At 48.2% G+C, this 15,815-nt stretch overlaps 1 protein-coding gene across 2 annotated transcripts in view; it reads right to left on the bottom strand.

Annotated features, from left to right (window-relative positions):
- Positions 1 to 7,438: 7,438 nt before the first annotated feature.
- LOC8024042 overlaps positions 7,439 to 15,815 on the bottom strand; it is a 94,904-nt gene continuing 86,527 nt past the window's right edge. The window contains exons 3-4 of one of the 2 annotated variants that reach the window (XM_029973971.4): positions 15,581 to 15,709; positions 7,439 to 14,769 (exon numbers count right to left, since the gene is read on the bottom strand). In XM_029973971.4, the coding sequence (XP_029829831.2) occupies positions 14,328 to 14,769; positions 15,581 to 15,709 (571 nt within the window). In that variant the 3' untranslated portion in view covers positions 7,439 to 14,327. The remainder of the gene's footprint in view (positions 14,770 to 15,580; positions 15,710 to 15,815) is intronic. The other variant, XM_029973972.4, reaches the window with a different exon arrangement.

The following is a 15,815-nucleotide window of genomic DNA, read 5'->3' as shown; positions in this document are numbered from 1 at the left end:
GGGTTGCGCATGCGCAGTGAGTACCGAAAGGCCCAACGTACCATATCGGATGGGCAAAATGGGTTCCCTAAAACTCCCTATTAGGTCCGGCCGTAACTGACGCTACGATTTGAGCCGATCAAGTATGTCTCCGAAAGGGCATCGTCGCGGAACTTGTTGTCTGCGCGCTTGTCATCACCGGTCAAACCAATCACGCACAGAAAATAAGGGTCATATGGGGCATTCACTCTGCGTGATTGGTTCACCCGGTGACGACAAGCGCAGAAAGACGACAAGCGCCGTGACGATGCTTTTTCTTTCGTGTCCCCCTCAAAGAAATGTCGGCAAAAAACTCTGGTTGTCGCCGTCGCTCATAGATGACGGTAGCTGTCCAGAGTGTTGTGTTTGCCGGTTGTCCGCTTGCCGCCGTCGCTCATAGATCGCGGCAACATTTCTTCGGATGATGAAGAGCGGGAACGGAATGAGCGGCGAAGTGCGCAGCAGCGCGAATGGTTTCGTAACCGCCACGAGGCCGCTATCGCCTAAAGTTACACTGCGTCGAGCGTTTCAGATTCCCTTGCGAAAGAAGAGCACATCGCTCGCCTGGAAAGCCACCGCCGAGAACAGAAGCTACAGCTCCGCTGCTCTTCCTTCTTCACCAAAGTGCAAAAGCTGATAGTTTTTTTTTTTTTTTTTTTGTGCTGCTTGATTGGTTTTACTTTTACTTGATCGTGCACACGTCGGCTGCGGTCGGAGTTTGAGTTGGAGAAGGCTGCCCCCTTCTCTTTTACTTTTCGTACTGGCTATACGGCGTGCAAGTCGGTCTGCTCCTTGCGCACCTCGTGCGTTTGTTTAACCCACTAAACACGCACACGTGCTTTTGTTTCCCACCAGACCTCGACCAATGATGACGCGAGCTCCTCGTCAGCTGCGGAACCAGAGCGTTGGACTACAGTGCCCTAGTAGTTGGACCAAATGGCCCGCATGCCGAATTAGCATGCGGCATAGCACCACGCGAGTGGTGCTACGCCGCTGATAAAAGACCGTCGCAGCGGTTGCGTGACGGCCTTTTATCCGCTCTTAAGATCACGGCGCAGACGACGACAATGAATAAACGAATGCATGTTGTTGATCCAGTGCGTTGTGTCATTCTCCGAGACGGGTAGCAGCAAGGGGATCCCCACATACTTCGTCAATCAATCGTATCAGAACTCGGACTCCGTAGCTAGCTCGGATGGATGGCTGGATGAATGAATGTTAATGGCTATATACCCTTTGTAACGGGCGGTAGCTTTCGCCACCTAGCCTAAGTCTAAAAAAGACAAAAAATTGATTCCTTCCAGCCTTTTAAGCCAATTTTCTTCCCCTAATTATCACCAGGAGGTGTAGGATATCACCAAAATGACCTTCGAAAAATCGGGCAAAAAAAAAAAAAAAAAAACGAAAAATATTACACTTGCCTCTTCCCCCCGGCGAGAGAGTCGACAATTTTTCGAACCTTGTCGGCGTTACCCCAGCACCAGACATAAGGTTGAGATTTTAGGCCGGAGCCACGCGGGAGGGAGTCTCAATTTTCTTTTGACCCGCCAGTCCCCAGCTGTGCTAGTTAGTTGTGTATCATTTAATTTTCTCTATATAATTTCCACTAATCTTCTAATAGACTCTTTGTGACTGTAATCCACTTCTCTTCCTTCCTTCCATTGTTGCCAGCAAAACCCAGGGTCACGGCCAAATAGGGTACCCCTTCAGAAAGGGCAAGGCAAAAGCCCGTGCACTTCAAAACCAAGTTCTCTAGTGTCTCGCTCTCATTATGGCAGGCAGCACATAATGTGTCTGTCTCCTCAAATTTAGTCCTGTACGTCCTCGTCCTCAAAACTCCCGTTCTCGCCTCAAACAGTACAGAATTTCCGAGTGACTTGTGAAACACATTTTTCTTCCTTATGTCCGTTTATGCGTCCTGTACATTGTTAGAGCTGACGTTTCCTGCATTCCTACCTCCCACATTTTTTTTCATGCCTCTTTCACTTCCTTTTCCACTCAAGTAGTCTGCTCAGCCCCATCACCAGTGTGTAGGTATCTAAATGTAAGCTTTCGGGTTCGGTTTGTTTATCTCGTGTTTAAGCTTTTCATGTGTAAATACTTGAATACCTTCCGTTCCCACCGCGTATCATCCATTTCGGCCAACCATTGTTCAGATTTCAACTAATTGCCTCACTGCTCAAAAAAGACGACCAGCCCAAGTCCCCCGGTACTCCCTCATTTGGTGTCTTTCTGTTGCTCGCAGTGCCAATCTGGCATCTGCCTACGCTTTTTTGTCGAATTTATAATCCTGATTGAACCTCTGATTTCATGCACAAAACCCCATTGCCAAAAGACAGTCCTGGTACCATCACTCCTTTCTATATACTTCTGACCACTTCACATCTATTACAGTTCCATAGTGCCTTTAGCGTCATAATGGATGAATTTATTTTCCATTTTCTGATTATATTCTTCTCATGTTCCTCTAGATATTTCCTACCCTCATTGAGCCAGACTCCCAGATATTTGTATTTTCCTACATGGTCTATTACAATGTCTTGTATCCTCAGGGGTTCCCTCTTTTCTTCGTTAAGCACAGTCACCCCAGGCTTGTCACTACTAAAACTCATGCCCAAGGTATCCCCTTGCTCCACGTATTCAAGCAACTTCCTGTGACGTACTCTGGTTATCTGCCATAAGTACTATACCGTCCGCATACATCAGTCCTGGTATTACCTGTACTACATGTCTCCTTCCTTGCATATAACTCACATCAAAACCTAAGTTACTTTGGCCTAATTTCGATTCCATTTCACTGAGATATATCATGAAGAGCAGAGGTGACAGTGGAAAACCCTGCCTGAGCCCTCTTTCTATGGCTGCGGGTTGTGTAGTTTCTGCTTCCCATGTTATAACTACCTTATTGTCTGTGTACACCTGCTGAAGAAACCTAACAAAATTTGCATCTAAGTTATACTCCTTCAGCTGACCCCGGAGTTTTTCCTGGCTCACATTATCGTACGCTCTCTTGATGTCCGAAAAAGCTAACCATAAAGGAGTTTGGTTTTTCATTGCAATTTCTATACATTGTGTGGCGACGATTAAGTTATCTTCCAACCTTCTATCTCTTCGGAATCTGTTTTATAGCTCACCTAGTTAATTGCATATCTTCTGCCCATTCCTCCATTTTCCGCTTTACTATCTGCATAGCTAATCTACAGGGTGTCACAAAAGAAAATTTACACGGTTTTTTTACCGGAAAAATAAACTAGGCATCGCCGAACGCTCATTAGACATTCTTCGCCCAAAGCTAGCAAAGATGCCAAAGTTTCAGCCCGATCCGATAACTTAATCAAAAGTTATAAGTGATTTTCTGAAAATTTCAATGGGAAAATGACGGCCGACGGAGTTCTCAAACACATGGGGCTCTATGGCACCAGAAACTGAAAACGGGAAAAATGGGCTTCATTTTCCCATTGAAATTTTTTAGAAAATCACTTATAACTTTTGATTAAGTTATCGGATCGGGTTGAAACTTTGGCATCTGGTTGTGACCTTAGCTTTACCTTTGGGCGGAGAATGAGCGTTCGACGATGCCTAGTTTATTTTTGCGGTAAAAAAGACCGTGTAAATTTTCTTTTGTGACACACTGTATATAGCACTGTAGTTACCGTAATTGCGTGTTAAGCCCTAATGTTTCGTTGCTTCCTCTGGCTTATATATTAGTCTAATATTACTTAGTTTCCAATCATCGGGTACCTCTCCTCCCATAATTATTTATTAATCACATGCCGTAGCTTCAATTTGTTTGCTTTTCCTAGTGCCTTAATCAGTTCCATTGGTATGTCGTCTGGGCCTGTCGCTGTACCTGCTGGAACCTTACTTTCTGTCTTATTTCATTCTCTCGTGGTCATTTCCATTATTACACTATTTTGCTCCTCCTCTACATGCTGCTGTCAGTGCTATTCATTGTCCCCCTTGCTCTAGCTGGGAGAAAGCCCCTTCGATTGTCCGCCTAATATATTACCGTGCCTCTTCCCTCTCTACTCTTCTGCCCTCATGTCTGGTCAGTATGTGTCGGAAACCTTCTGTCTCCCCCTCCGCTTTAATCTGCTCCAAAACCTTTTTTGCACTTTATGCATCAGGGTTGCCTGACCAGGAGGAACGTACACGGTTTTGTGTTTTATTTTATACTCGCCGAATGCCTAATTTTTGGTGGCCTTGCTCACTCAATTTTATTGGAGCACAAAATATACACATTTATATAACAAAATTGCAATTTCTTTGTTCTGCGGGCACTTACGAAAAGTGTAGGATTAGACAATTGGTGGTAACCTGTAATACCCCGATAAGTCCCACATCTTCTGGGGAGGGATTAGAGAGCTTTCATAGGCCGTGCTTCCCTCTCCGCTATTTTTGCCGCAACGAAAACGGCTCTACGGCGCATGCGCGCCCCGCTAGCCTACTCTGCAGAGTTGCAGATCTCGTAGCGGATCGCGGAGAGCGTTGAGGGACAGAGGAAATTATCTACGAAATCTCCCCTTTGAACGACTCCAAGTGGGCGGCGCAAGTAGCTTTGTGAGCTTCCCTTGGGGGACCTATCGATCCCCCGAGAGATGCTCATAAAGGTTGACCAGTTAGGCCACCTCTAGGCCCTAAAAAAGTGGAATAAGGAAGCTGCACTACTGGGCACCCTGAGGGTCTCTCGATGGGCTGCCCAAGTAGGCCGCCCGAGGGTCCCACGAAGAAAGCCTAGATGGGCTGCCCATGCTGTCTTCCTGAAGGTCTCTTGAGGGGGAGCCACGTAGGCCCCGTGTGGGTCCAGAAGGGGAGCCTAGGGGGCTCCGCAAGTAGGCTCCCAGTGTGTCCCGTGAGGCAACCCTAGGTGGACTGCTTATGCTGACCCCCTGTGGGTCTTATGAGGGGGCCCAGGTGGGCTTCCGAAATAGGCCCCTTGGGGGGTCCCAAGAGAGAAACCTAGGTGGGCTGCCCATATTGGCCCGCTTGTGGGTTCATGGGGGGCCGGTGGACTGCTGAAATAGGCCTCCTGCGGGTCTCACGAGAGAAACCTTGGTAGGCTGCCTATGCTGGCTTCATGTGGATCTCATGAGAAAGGCCTAGGTGGGCTGCCCAAGCAGTTTTCCTGTGACTCTAACGAGGGACGCCTATGGGGCTGCCGTTTTTGGCCCCCTGTGGGTCCCACGAGAGTAGCTCAGGGGGACTGCACATGAAAGGCTTTGTTGTTCCCATGAGTGAAGTGTTAGTGTGCTGCTCACGTTGGCGCCCCGTGGGTCTCATGAGGGGGGTTGGTGTGCTGCCCGTGTTTCCCCCCTGTGAGTCCCACAAGAAAAGCCTGAGTGGGATGACTATCTTAGGCTCCCTTTGGGTCTCACAAAGGAAACCTAGGCGGGCTGCTTAAGTGAGCTCCCTGTGAGTTCCACGAGGAAGACAAAGGCAGGCTATCCGTGTTGGCCCTCGTGGGTCTTGGAGGTGGCCCAGGTGTACTGCACAAGAAGGCCCCCTGTGGGTCCTACGAGGGAATTGCCTAGGTGAGCTGCTCATGTTGGGCCCCTGTGGGACCCACGAGGAAGGCCTAGATCGGCTGCCCATGTAATCCCCCTGTCGGCTACACGAGGGAAGCCTAGGTGCGCTGCACATTTTGGACAATGTGGGTTTCCTGAGGGAGTATATGGTGGTGTGCACAAGTAGTCCCCCGTAGGCCCTAAGTGGGGGCTCAGGTGGGCTGCCCAATTAGACCTCCTGTGGGTCCCACGACGCAAAAGAGGGTGGGGTGCCTATGCCACTTGCGGGTCTCACTAGGGGTCTGAGGTGGGCTGCCCAAGAATGCCCCCCCCCCCCCGGGTCGAACGAGGGAAGTCCAGGTGGGCTGTTCATGTTGGCCTTTGAGGGTCTCATGAAGGGACCCAAGTGGGCTGCCCAAGTAGGCCCCTGAGGGTTTCACGAGGGAGGTCCACGGGACTGCCTAAGTAAACTCCCTGTGGGGGACACGACGAAAGACTAAGCGGGCTGACCATGTTGGTCCCTGAGGGTTTCATGAGCACGTCCAGGTGGGCTGCCCAAGTAAGTCCCCTAAGGGTCTCACGAGGGTGGCCCGGGTCAACACCACTTAGATTAGTAGAAGGCCTCCACATCGCCATAACAATCAGATAGATAAAGGCCTGAATTTGGGCACGAGTGCTGCGTCAGTGTTCGGCCGGAGCTCGTGTTCAATCAGCACGTCGAAGGTCGGGGCTCGTGTTCATTCAGCACGTCGAAGGTCGGACTCGGGCCCAATAGCCGAGTTTGAGCGATCCAACTGTGATGACGTTTCATGAAGGTAGACGAGGCGATGCGGGGGCTCTGACTATTCTAGGTGGTGTTGCCCAGGTGGGCTGCTCCAGTAGGTCCCCTCAGGGTCTCATGAGTGTGGTTTAGATGGGCTGCCTCTATAGGGAACCCCTGATGGTCCCACGAGAGGGTCTCAGGCAGGCTGCCCAAGCAGGTTTCCTAAGGGTCTCACAAGGAGGGGGGGGGGGGGGGGGCAGGTGGGCAGCCCAAGTAGACCCCCGAAAGTCTAACGGGGTGCCAAAGTTGGCCGCCCTACAAGGTTTCCTGTGGGTGTCATAATAAAGGGCTCAGGTGGGCTGCCCAAGCAGGTCCCTTGTAGGTCATACAATGGGAGGCTCAGGTGTGCTGCCCAAGTATAGGTCCCTTGGAGATCTCACGAAAGGAGCCCAGAAGGACTGCCTAAGTAGGCTCCCTGTGGGTCCCCCAAGGGCTGTCTATCTTTGCCCCTGAAGTCTCACGAGTGGGCCCAGATAAGCTGCCCAAAGGGATCCCCTGAGGGTCTCACGAGGGGTGCTTATGTGGGCTGCCCGTTTTGGTCTATGGGGTCCCACGAGGAGGTCCCGGTAGGCTATCCAAGTAGGTGCCCGAGGGTCCTTCACGTGGCTTGGCCTTCTCGGGGCTACCCGAGTAGGCGAAAATGTCCGTCCCATGAGCTTGGATATAGTTTGGTTTCTAAAATTAAGCAAGCCAAAATTTTAATATATTAAGATTTCAAGGGGGAAATTTTTGTATCAATTAATGATCAACTATGAGAAAGTTATTCAAATGCAGTCAGTTTTACTTTAATTACCGAGAAGTTAAAAACGGCCAGGGAGGGGTTTCAGTTTTCCTACCTCAAACGGGAGCTTCGTGCCTTCGAGAACGTCTCGGTGTCTCGTAAATCTCGGGCGTGCACGCCCACACAAAGCACGGCGAAAGGCAAGGAGCACGTGCTGGAGGCCGGACTTTCGAAAGGAATGTCCTGCTATTCTTATATTTTTGTGACATTTGTAAGCTACAACTTGGCGTGTGTATAGTTTGCATAAAGTACTTACTGCTCATGGAAGCATTATGCATAAAAAAACAAAATAAAAAGAAGAAAAAAGAAAAACCAGGGGGAAACAGGAAGCGTCCTCTTTTTAATGTAGAAAAGAGACGGCCACGTTTGCTTGCAAGGGAAATTGACGCTGGAAAAGAACCGCCTATTCACGAGAGGAATGTTAGTCGTCCTTGTGCGGTCATGTTGGTCGCTCTCTGTTTCGGTGAGCCGAGAAAGTCTTCCCCGATTTCCCGTTGGCGGCGTCTTCGTCATCCGGACATGGCCGACTGAAACTTTCCGGAAGGTGACATACACTAAAATCGGGAGGGTGCGGGTAAACTCGAAAATAGTTGCGCGGTTGAAATTTGGGTGGAACAAGACCCTGATCATAACATCTCCTCCATAGGTGGCAGGAACAACGAGAGGTCGGGACTAAATGTCTTCACTTATCGGCCGCAGGCGTCCGACATTTCATCTCCGAACTCGTATTTTATTTGATGCTTGTAGGCCGTCACATTCTTTGTCCGCTTATGTCCGCTGCCTGCCGTTGATGGATCATGGTTGGGAGAATGGATACCGAAAGATTGCATTGGTCGGAGGCCTCCTTGAACGATGGGCGCCGTTGAAAAGTTTCGGAGACACAATACGTTTTACACTCACACACACACGCACCACCTGCAAGTGATGACAGTGATTTGGGGAACGGATGTATAGGTTCCAGTTATCAGGATTGTTCTAGAAGGGACCGCCGTAAGGAAACGGAATGGAGACGATTCCACGGTGCTGGAGGCTCGCGACCGATGACACGCACACACACGTACGTGGATGGCCACGACGGTCAGTTCACAACATCACTGCTTGGAAGGTGGCAGACTTGAGAGGTCTTCTATTAGTTGCGCGTCTTGATTGAATTGACGGAGTTACACAGTCATCCCCCCACTTTTTTGCAAACAGAACGCAAATTCTTCTTATCATTTTTTTTTTTAAAATCCCGCCAGTCGGCGCATGCCGTTATTAAGCAAATATAGCGGGAAACATATGTAGCAGTCATCGTCAAAAAATAAGTGCATTCAGGAAGGGAACGACGAATTCAGGCGATCGTTTTCAGCATGCTGTAGAGCTCTTCTTTCAAACCAGACTCTGACCAACACCTACTATAGTCACTGACAGAATGAGAACGGCAGGACGTTTTTTTCGAACGCATGGCTTCAGGTGCGCGCTCTATACGCGTTCTGCCGTGCTTTGGCTGCGCGCTCGCGCTCGAGGTCCACGAGACACCGAAGCGCTGTCGAAGGTAAAATGTTCGCGCTGGAGGCGGGACAACTGAACCTCCTTGCTGCCGTTCTCACCTTGACAGTCACTACAGATAACAAAACTTATACCAATGAAATTTTTACGTGCCCTAAAGAATTGGCCAACACGGAGCACAGACTAAACGGGAGAGCTTCGTAAGCGTTCAGCTCAAACTGGTGTTTAAAAAAACGGGGACGCGATCCCGAGCGCTGATGCTGCGGTCGCGTTCACTCTCTTCTCCCTGTTAGCCTCTAGGTGACGCAGGAATTTCAGTAGTATACAGCTTTGCCATTTAGGAGGAGTTGCTTTGACGCGGTCTATATACAGCTGCGAAAATCGCAGACCAGTCGGAGCACCTTAAATTGACCACCGGAATTCGGTATCATGGGCGCCCTACAACATTAATGTACTCATTAGGTTTGTGCAAGTATAGTGTCTGACCTAGGCACCCGAGAAACCGAGGAAGAGAATAAGACGAGAGCGCGCGTGAACGTCAGAACGCCAAGCTCCGATTCGAAGGTTTAGTGGGTAAACCTAAAGCTAGCTTCCTTTGTTTCCAGTACACTCGTCAAACGCGTTTGAATACGAGAGCCAAATGCCGGACGCCGGCTTTTCGCGTTCTAACGCGTTCAACGATTGCAGTGGAGACAATGGCTGCTACATATAGTTCTATTCACTAATCATTCATACCAGAGCTCGTTGTTCTGATGTTAGTGCTATTTCAACATACTCAACCAACGATGCTGGGATGTACCATATGGCGAGGAAGGAAGAAGTCAACTCATTAAGTGTGTGGATTCCTAGGCACGCTGCGAGGAATCTATGATTTATTTATATTTTAGAAGCTTTATCCGTGACTTTTAACCGCTCAACCGTCTGCCTTTTTATTTTATCTGCACCCCCGGATTTCGGTTTTCTCACAGCGTCTTAATAACCTTAACCATGATTTTACTGGCTGACTATACGCCGGGAAATTGAGGGAGAGGACGAGAATAGAACGCGCGGGGAAGTCAGAACGCCGAGCTCTAATTCGAATGATTAGGGGGTAGACCTAAAGCTAGCTGCATTTGTCTCCACTGCACTCCTCGAATGCGTCCGAATGCGATAACCAAACGCCGGACGCCGGCGTTTGACGGGTGCAGTGGAGATAAGGGCAAGACCACTCTTACGCCGCATTCACACTGGCGACTCAGTCGCATCCGCAAAGCGGTCGCGAATGCGGTCGCTTAAAGGTGCTGTACAAATTCACGCGCAGTTGATGTTGGACGGTTGCGATTCGAACGCCATTGTGAATGCGGCCTTAGAATTGTTACGCGTGTTTTCCTCTTTTAAATTGTGTTTACGACTTACAAGTTTTTAGGAGCGGTCGTTCAGGACTTATTGAAAACTTTCAACGTCTCTCAAGTTAAATTAAACCTTATTGCCCATCTCGGGCTGCACGCAAGTACTGAGCAGCTGGAACCGACGATGACGAACTTGCACCAAGCCTGCATTGGTGAGAAGTGCGCCCAAGCGTCTAGAAACGCAAGAACCTGGCATCTGACCACATAGTCATATAAAGTGAAGAGAACCGAATGCAAAAACAAAAAGTGGCGGGTAGCAATATTAAAAAGCTATTCTCCATACACCGAATTTTGCGCAGTTCTTGGAAAGGCACAGACGTGTCTCCGTGGTTGAAAGTGTACTGCCGTGTGCTAGCGCTCCTGCATAAGAAGTATTAGGAGGAGTCTGGCTCCAGTGCCTTTGTCTTAGGAAGAGACACATAGCAGTGCCTATAATGAAGATCATCTAACTTTCTCTCGTACAACTATAACCCAAACAAGAGAGACCCAATGCACGCTGGTTCGAGTCTCCCAAGAAACAAAATTATTAGTACTGCATACTTACGGTCTCACTCTGTCATCCCAGTGCCTTTTTTCGGGCTGCACGCAAATGCTGAGCAGCTGACTTTTCATTCTCCACAATTTCCCGTATTACACTACGTTCTCTTCACCACTGGATTTCCTTGATCAAAGTTTCGGGCTGGACAAGTGCTAGTCATTTGACGTAGCAGGAAGGTAGAATTTTCTAACGAGCTCTTCCTACATTTGTACCTCTGATTGCGCTGCGCCCAACTTGCCAGATTGGGTCGATGTTCACGCAGCAGTGGATCGGTTACACGCGTCTTTATCTTTTTAGTTTGTTCAACAGGAACACAGCACGTGCTGTATTACGTACGTATAGAGCCTTCAGCTGTCGAAGGCAGAGGCGAGAAAACTCTGGAAAATACCTCGGTTGTACGAACGTATGCACAAAAGGAGCTTCTTGTGAAGATGCGCGCACATATTACCTGTAACTCCTGAGATGGGTTGCATGGCAATTATGAAAACGGATTTATAGTCACTAACAATTTACATAAACGCAGGGTGTGGAAATTCCCTAGCGCCTTATTAACGCTCCGTGGCCAATACGATAGCAGAAATAGTCGATAAGATCGCCGAACAACGAATCACGACATAAAAAAGCTGGAATATAACAAATAGGTCACGCCCTGCGCTTTTTTAATTGTGAGTGACTATAGTTCAAAAGAAGACATTTCTCTACCAATTTCCTTTTTTATTTGAAGATTTCGTACGTTTGGGGAGGTCTTCTTAGACTAGTTTGAAGCAGTGAGTGTCAACCAAAATGTGGGCAACAGGGAAGGCACAGCAGCTCTAAACGTCCTGCCCGGCTTCGCTCCTTGAGGCCACTGAGGTGTTAACAAGTGTCAGAATATTTCGCGAACAGCTGCGGGCGTCAAGTGGCCAACAATCGACGTTACCCAGTCTTGGAAAATACTGCTCTGAGATACGGCGTCTTAATCGGTAGAAAATATTAAACTTCGTCAAGGCTCATACCCTCTGGTCTGTTTAGTCCGCCGGATGACACTATCGAAGGAAGAAAAATTCGGGAAGGATCGAACCCTTTCTGGAATACTGGAAGGATCTAGGGTTGTGCGTTGTTTATTGTAGCTGGTAGCGAGGTGCGATTTATACGGTATAGGCAGATCCGGAGAACACGTCGTTCACGCAAGACCAATCAGGAAAGGTGGCGTAATGCATGCTTTGCTCGGACCTTTTGTGGAACGTCTATAAATTTCATGCTCGACCTAGATAAAGTCGTTTTTGTGTGCTCCAAAAATCATAGTCAAGATGTGTTTTATTGGATAAAGTGCGTCGAGGACACAGTCGTATTTCGGCATCGCTTGCCTGCGGTTCGTTTGTTTTTCGAGGTGGTTTGGTTTGCGTCATTTATACCAGGCTTGCCTGTCTGTTCGCGGTTGGTGAATTCTGGAACATTTCGCGTTTTCGGGTGGCGTTGCGTGATATAAGATATGTCTTGCTCGAATTCATGGTTTGCAATTGCTAAGTAACAATCGGCTGAATATATATGATAGTTAAGCCAACACGATGTAATCACTACTGCTGCTCTTTAGAAGAGGAGGCCCCAACTCATTGATCGCCCTGCACTGGCGAAGTTTATTGTCTACGGCAAAATCTACATTACTAGGCTTACATTTTGGGTTCGCGGCACCATGTTGGGACATTCAGAAATTTCTAGAGAATTATTTGCAGTTCTTTCGCTAGTAACTGATTTTTATTTCATTTAGACAGGGTGTGTAAGGGCGACAAGTATTACACGCGTTGCTTTCTTTTTTTGGTCCCCTCTTCTACCATTTTTTCTTTATCAAGAAACTAATTTTTCTTTTGATGATGTGGCCATAATGTAAAGTGCTTGAATCATAGGTCCTGACTGTAACATATAGCTATTTAGGGGCTGATGGCCACGTCAGAAGACTGTCTTTTTTTCCCAGCCTCCTGGAAACAATTATGTCTGAAATGAATTATTATTATTCTATTATTATTTTCATGTCAAGTTTAAGGGGGTCATGAAACGATTTTTCTGTTTTCGCTATATATTACTTAGAATTTCTCCCTGATGTTTATAAATAATTCAACTTGCCTTAGTATTTCTTCCTAGGCAAAAACAGTCGCAAAAAAAAAGTAGTGAAATATAAGTATCGTTCATCCCCTCAACTCGGATCCAGAACAAGCGGCCACGTGGCCTGGTGCCTATCCTATGCCGCCAACGTTAATCATTGAGCTCCAGGCATTGTTGGAGTTCGGCTATTCTCATTACCGCAGTGGTTGGACACGAGCCACTACCCGAGTGTCCGCCGAGGCATTGATTGTTACGAGCCGAAGTGGAGTACTCACACAGTTCTCGTATCCAATCCATGAGCCGCGCTCGACTGTCGCCAGGTGGCTGGTTTAGATCCCATTATTCCGTCATAAAGCTTTGTGAAGGCCAAGACTGAGATAAATAATCCCCTTTTAATCTCGCACTTTCACCGCGACAAAGAAGCGTTTGAATCAGTGGCAATCTGTGTGAGTATACTTGGGCCAGACTAGGACCTGTACGCCTCTGTAAAAACATGAAAACTCAACCTGATATCTTTTCATGACCCCTCTAAGCATTTTCCCATGAAAGTAACTCAAGAGTAAGATTTTTTTTCTAAACGTGGTACTTGTGCATTTGTAGAAACTAAGCAGGGGTATTACATATGCATCACAAACAACACCACGCAAAACTTCACAAAGTTACTAAAACATTTTAGTTTTGTTTCTGGAAAATATATGACTAAATAAGTGTGACCGTCTATAACTTGACCCTCACTATACGACGCTTAAGGAACTGGATTTCACAATACGGAAACACCGATACCAGCAGGTTTATACCAGCTGGATGCCAATTCAATATGATACAAGGTTATAGCAAACCTAGGCATTTTGAACACTGCAAATCCGATCCGAAGCACTTGTGCAACGAAAGAGGACTAAACTGAAACCTCTGGCGAAAATAAGCCCCGACGGCCGCATTTTATCACTCAAAATGTTCGTTTTTTTTAGTCTTTTTTTTAATTACGTAATTTCTTTTTTTAGGATGTAAACATTTTATCTACAATTCATGGAGAAGAAATACTCCTAACCGAACACGATGAAGTGATCTTGGTGGCGAAAGTACGAAAACTACAATGCACTGGCTAGACTGCTCAAATAGAAAGTCTATAGACCGAGCCTCGCATGTTCCCAAGAACCAGTTTGTTCCTCCTTTCACACACCAGATCCGAGAAATCAGAGCTTGTCCCGATACCCTCACGGACACACGCTACTCCACGTCCCCGATCGCTTCGACGCTTCACCCAACTCACAGTCTCAAACATCGTCGACACGAAGGCTCACTTCAAAGTTGAACGTCAACACTTTCCACACCCGATTCCACATGCAAAACCGGATCCAAACCCGACGCTGAACGCTGCTAGCGCACGCGCTATACCGCTTGAGCCATCGGACACCACATCGGACACGTCATTGGACACCACATCGGACACGCCATCGGACGCCACATCAGACACGGACGCCACGTCAGACGCGTCATCGAGCACACGACCCGACGGTGACGCCTTTCTTCAGAGCAATGTCTCCAGGACTCCGGACCCTATTCCAGGCGCGATGCCGGACCCGATGCCAGACTCAATGCCAGAGACGACCATGGACCGTCGCCGCGGGAGTTGGAGCAACACGAGACGCGTGGCAGAACTGCTTGCCACAGCGGGCGACGGCCGCGACCCGCCGCCGCCTCGCCGTGGCTACCTCCCGTCGCCCGTGGTCTCGAGGTCGTCTTCATCGTCCGCGTCGTCTTCGTAGTCGTTCACTACGTCGTGGATGAACGACGGCTCTTCGAAAAACGTCACTGACCCCGAGCGGGGCGAGCCCGAACGCGGCGAACCGGACCGAGGACTGGGCACTCCTGGTACGTGCAGGATGGCTGCCGCGGCGCCGAACTTGACGTGGTTGATGCTCCCACGTCTCGAGCCCGTGGACGAGGCTAGGGGCCTGCCTCCGGCCATGATGTCGCTGGTGAAGTCGTCGTCGTCTTCGTCGTCCGACGACGAGGATGGCACCCGGGTCTGCGTGCGGCGCTCGTCCTCCTGGCCCGGGGGTCGGGAACTGGTGTCGCCAGACGAGGAGTCGCGGGAGAAGAGCGACGGCTTCTCGCGTCCGGGGATCTCCAGTCGCGCTGCACGCATCCTGGAGAAGAAAAACAGAAACAGTGGTGTTTTATGGATAAAGTTTTGTTGCTGGTGCGTTCGTGAAAATAAGCAGTGCCAAGCGTGTTATATTTCTGCGTGTGTGCGATAAAGAATAGGGAAAGCTCCACCTTCGTCGTCAGGTAACAATAGGCCTATATCTGGAGCTTCCTGAGGACATTGTTTATTGCGTGGCGCAATAAACACAAAAGAAAGTACTGTAATGATCTGAGGCTGTGAACATCGAATATAACGTCATAATTGTAACTGGTCATGACTCATAAAAAAAAAAGAAGAGTATTTACAAGCTTTGAAAAAATTAAAAATTCACTTAAAATAATTTGTTTTGGAGATTTAACTCTTTAGGGGATTCATTTCTTTTTTTTTACCTTTGAGGTTATGTGATGTTGCAACAATAAAACGCAGAGGACATATTTGCAAAATAAGCACTCAATCATAGTTCCACATAAAAAAATGACGATAACAAAATTGAAATTTTTTTATTGTGTTTTCTTTTTTAAGATTCGAGGCGTTTAGCGTCGCCAGGGCATTGTCCCCTTAGAAACCATAATGAGTCAGAAAGAAATGACCGTGTTTGTGAGCGTCCCCTTTTTACCCTCCGTTCGTCTCCAGTTTTCATTATCTGCTCCAGGTGCTTCCAGCCACATATCACAAACATAAAAAAAACAATCTTGGTGATAATAACAAATAATGACCACAGCCTCGTCTCCCGGCGTAACACCACCACCACCATGCCATCGCCACAAGCCACCGCCACCTTAGCCACCATGTCTTTCTTCTTCCAACCTTACCCTCCACTTTTTGCACCGCCGCTTTCTCCGCCGCACTTCTCTTCGTTCCGCTCCTCTTTGTTCAAGAACCGAAGGAGCGACCACCTGGAAACCGACCTTTTCTTGCGTGGCTTCCTGCTAGCCCACCACCTGTTGATTAGCAACCTGATGATTATCTTCGGTGATTCTCTCGCGAGTCAGTTCTCGTCCTGCATATAGCATCTCCAATGTCCAATAAATATAAGAAACCAACTAA

Source organism: Ixodes scapularis, unplaced genomic scaffold (genome assembly GCF_016920785.2).
Source record: "Ixodes scapularis isolate PalLabHiFi unplaced genomic scaffold, ASM1692078v2 PGA_scaffold3__209_contigs__length_174095766, whole genome shotgun sequence".
Taxonomy (NCBI): domain Eukaryota; kingdom Metazoa; phylum Arthropoda; class Arachnida; order Ixodida; family Ixodidae; genus Ixodes; species Ixodes scapularis.
This window is presented reverse-complemented; position numbering and strand designations above follow the sequence as displayed.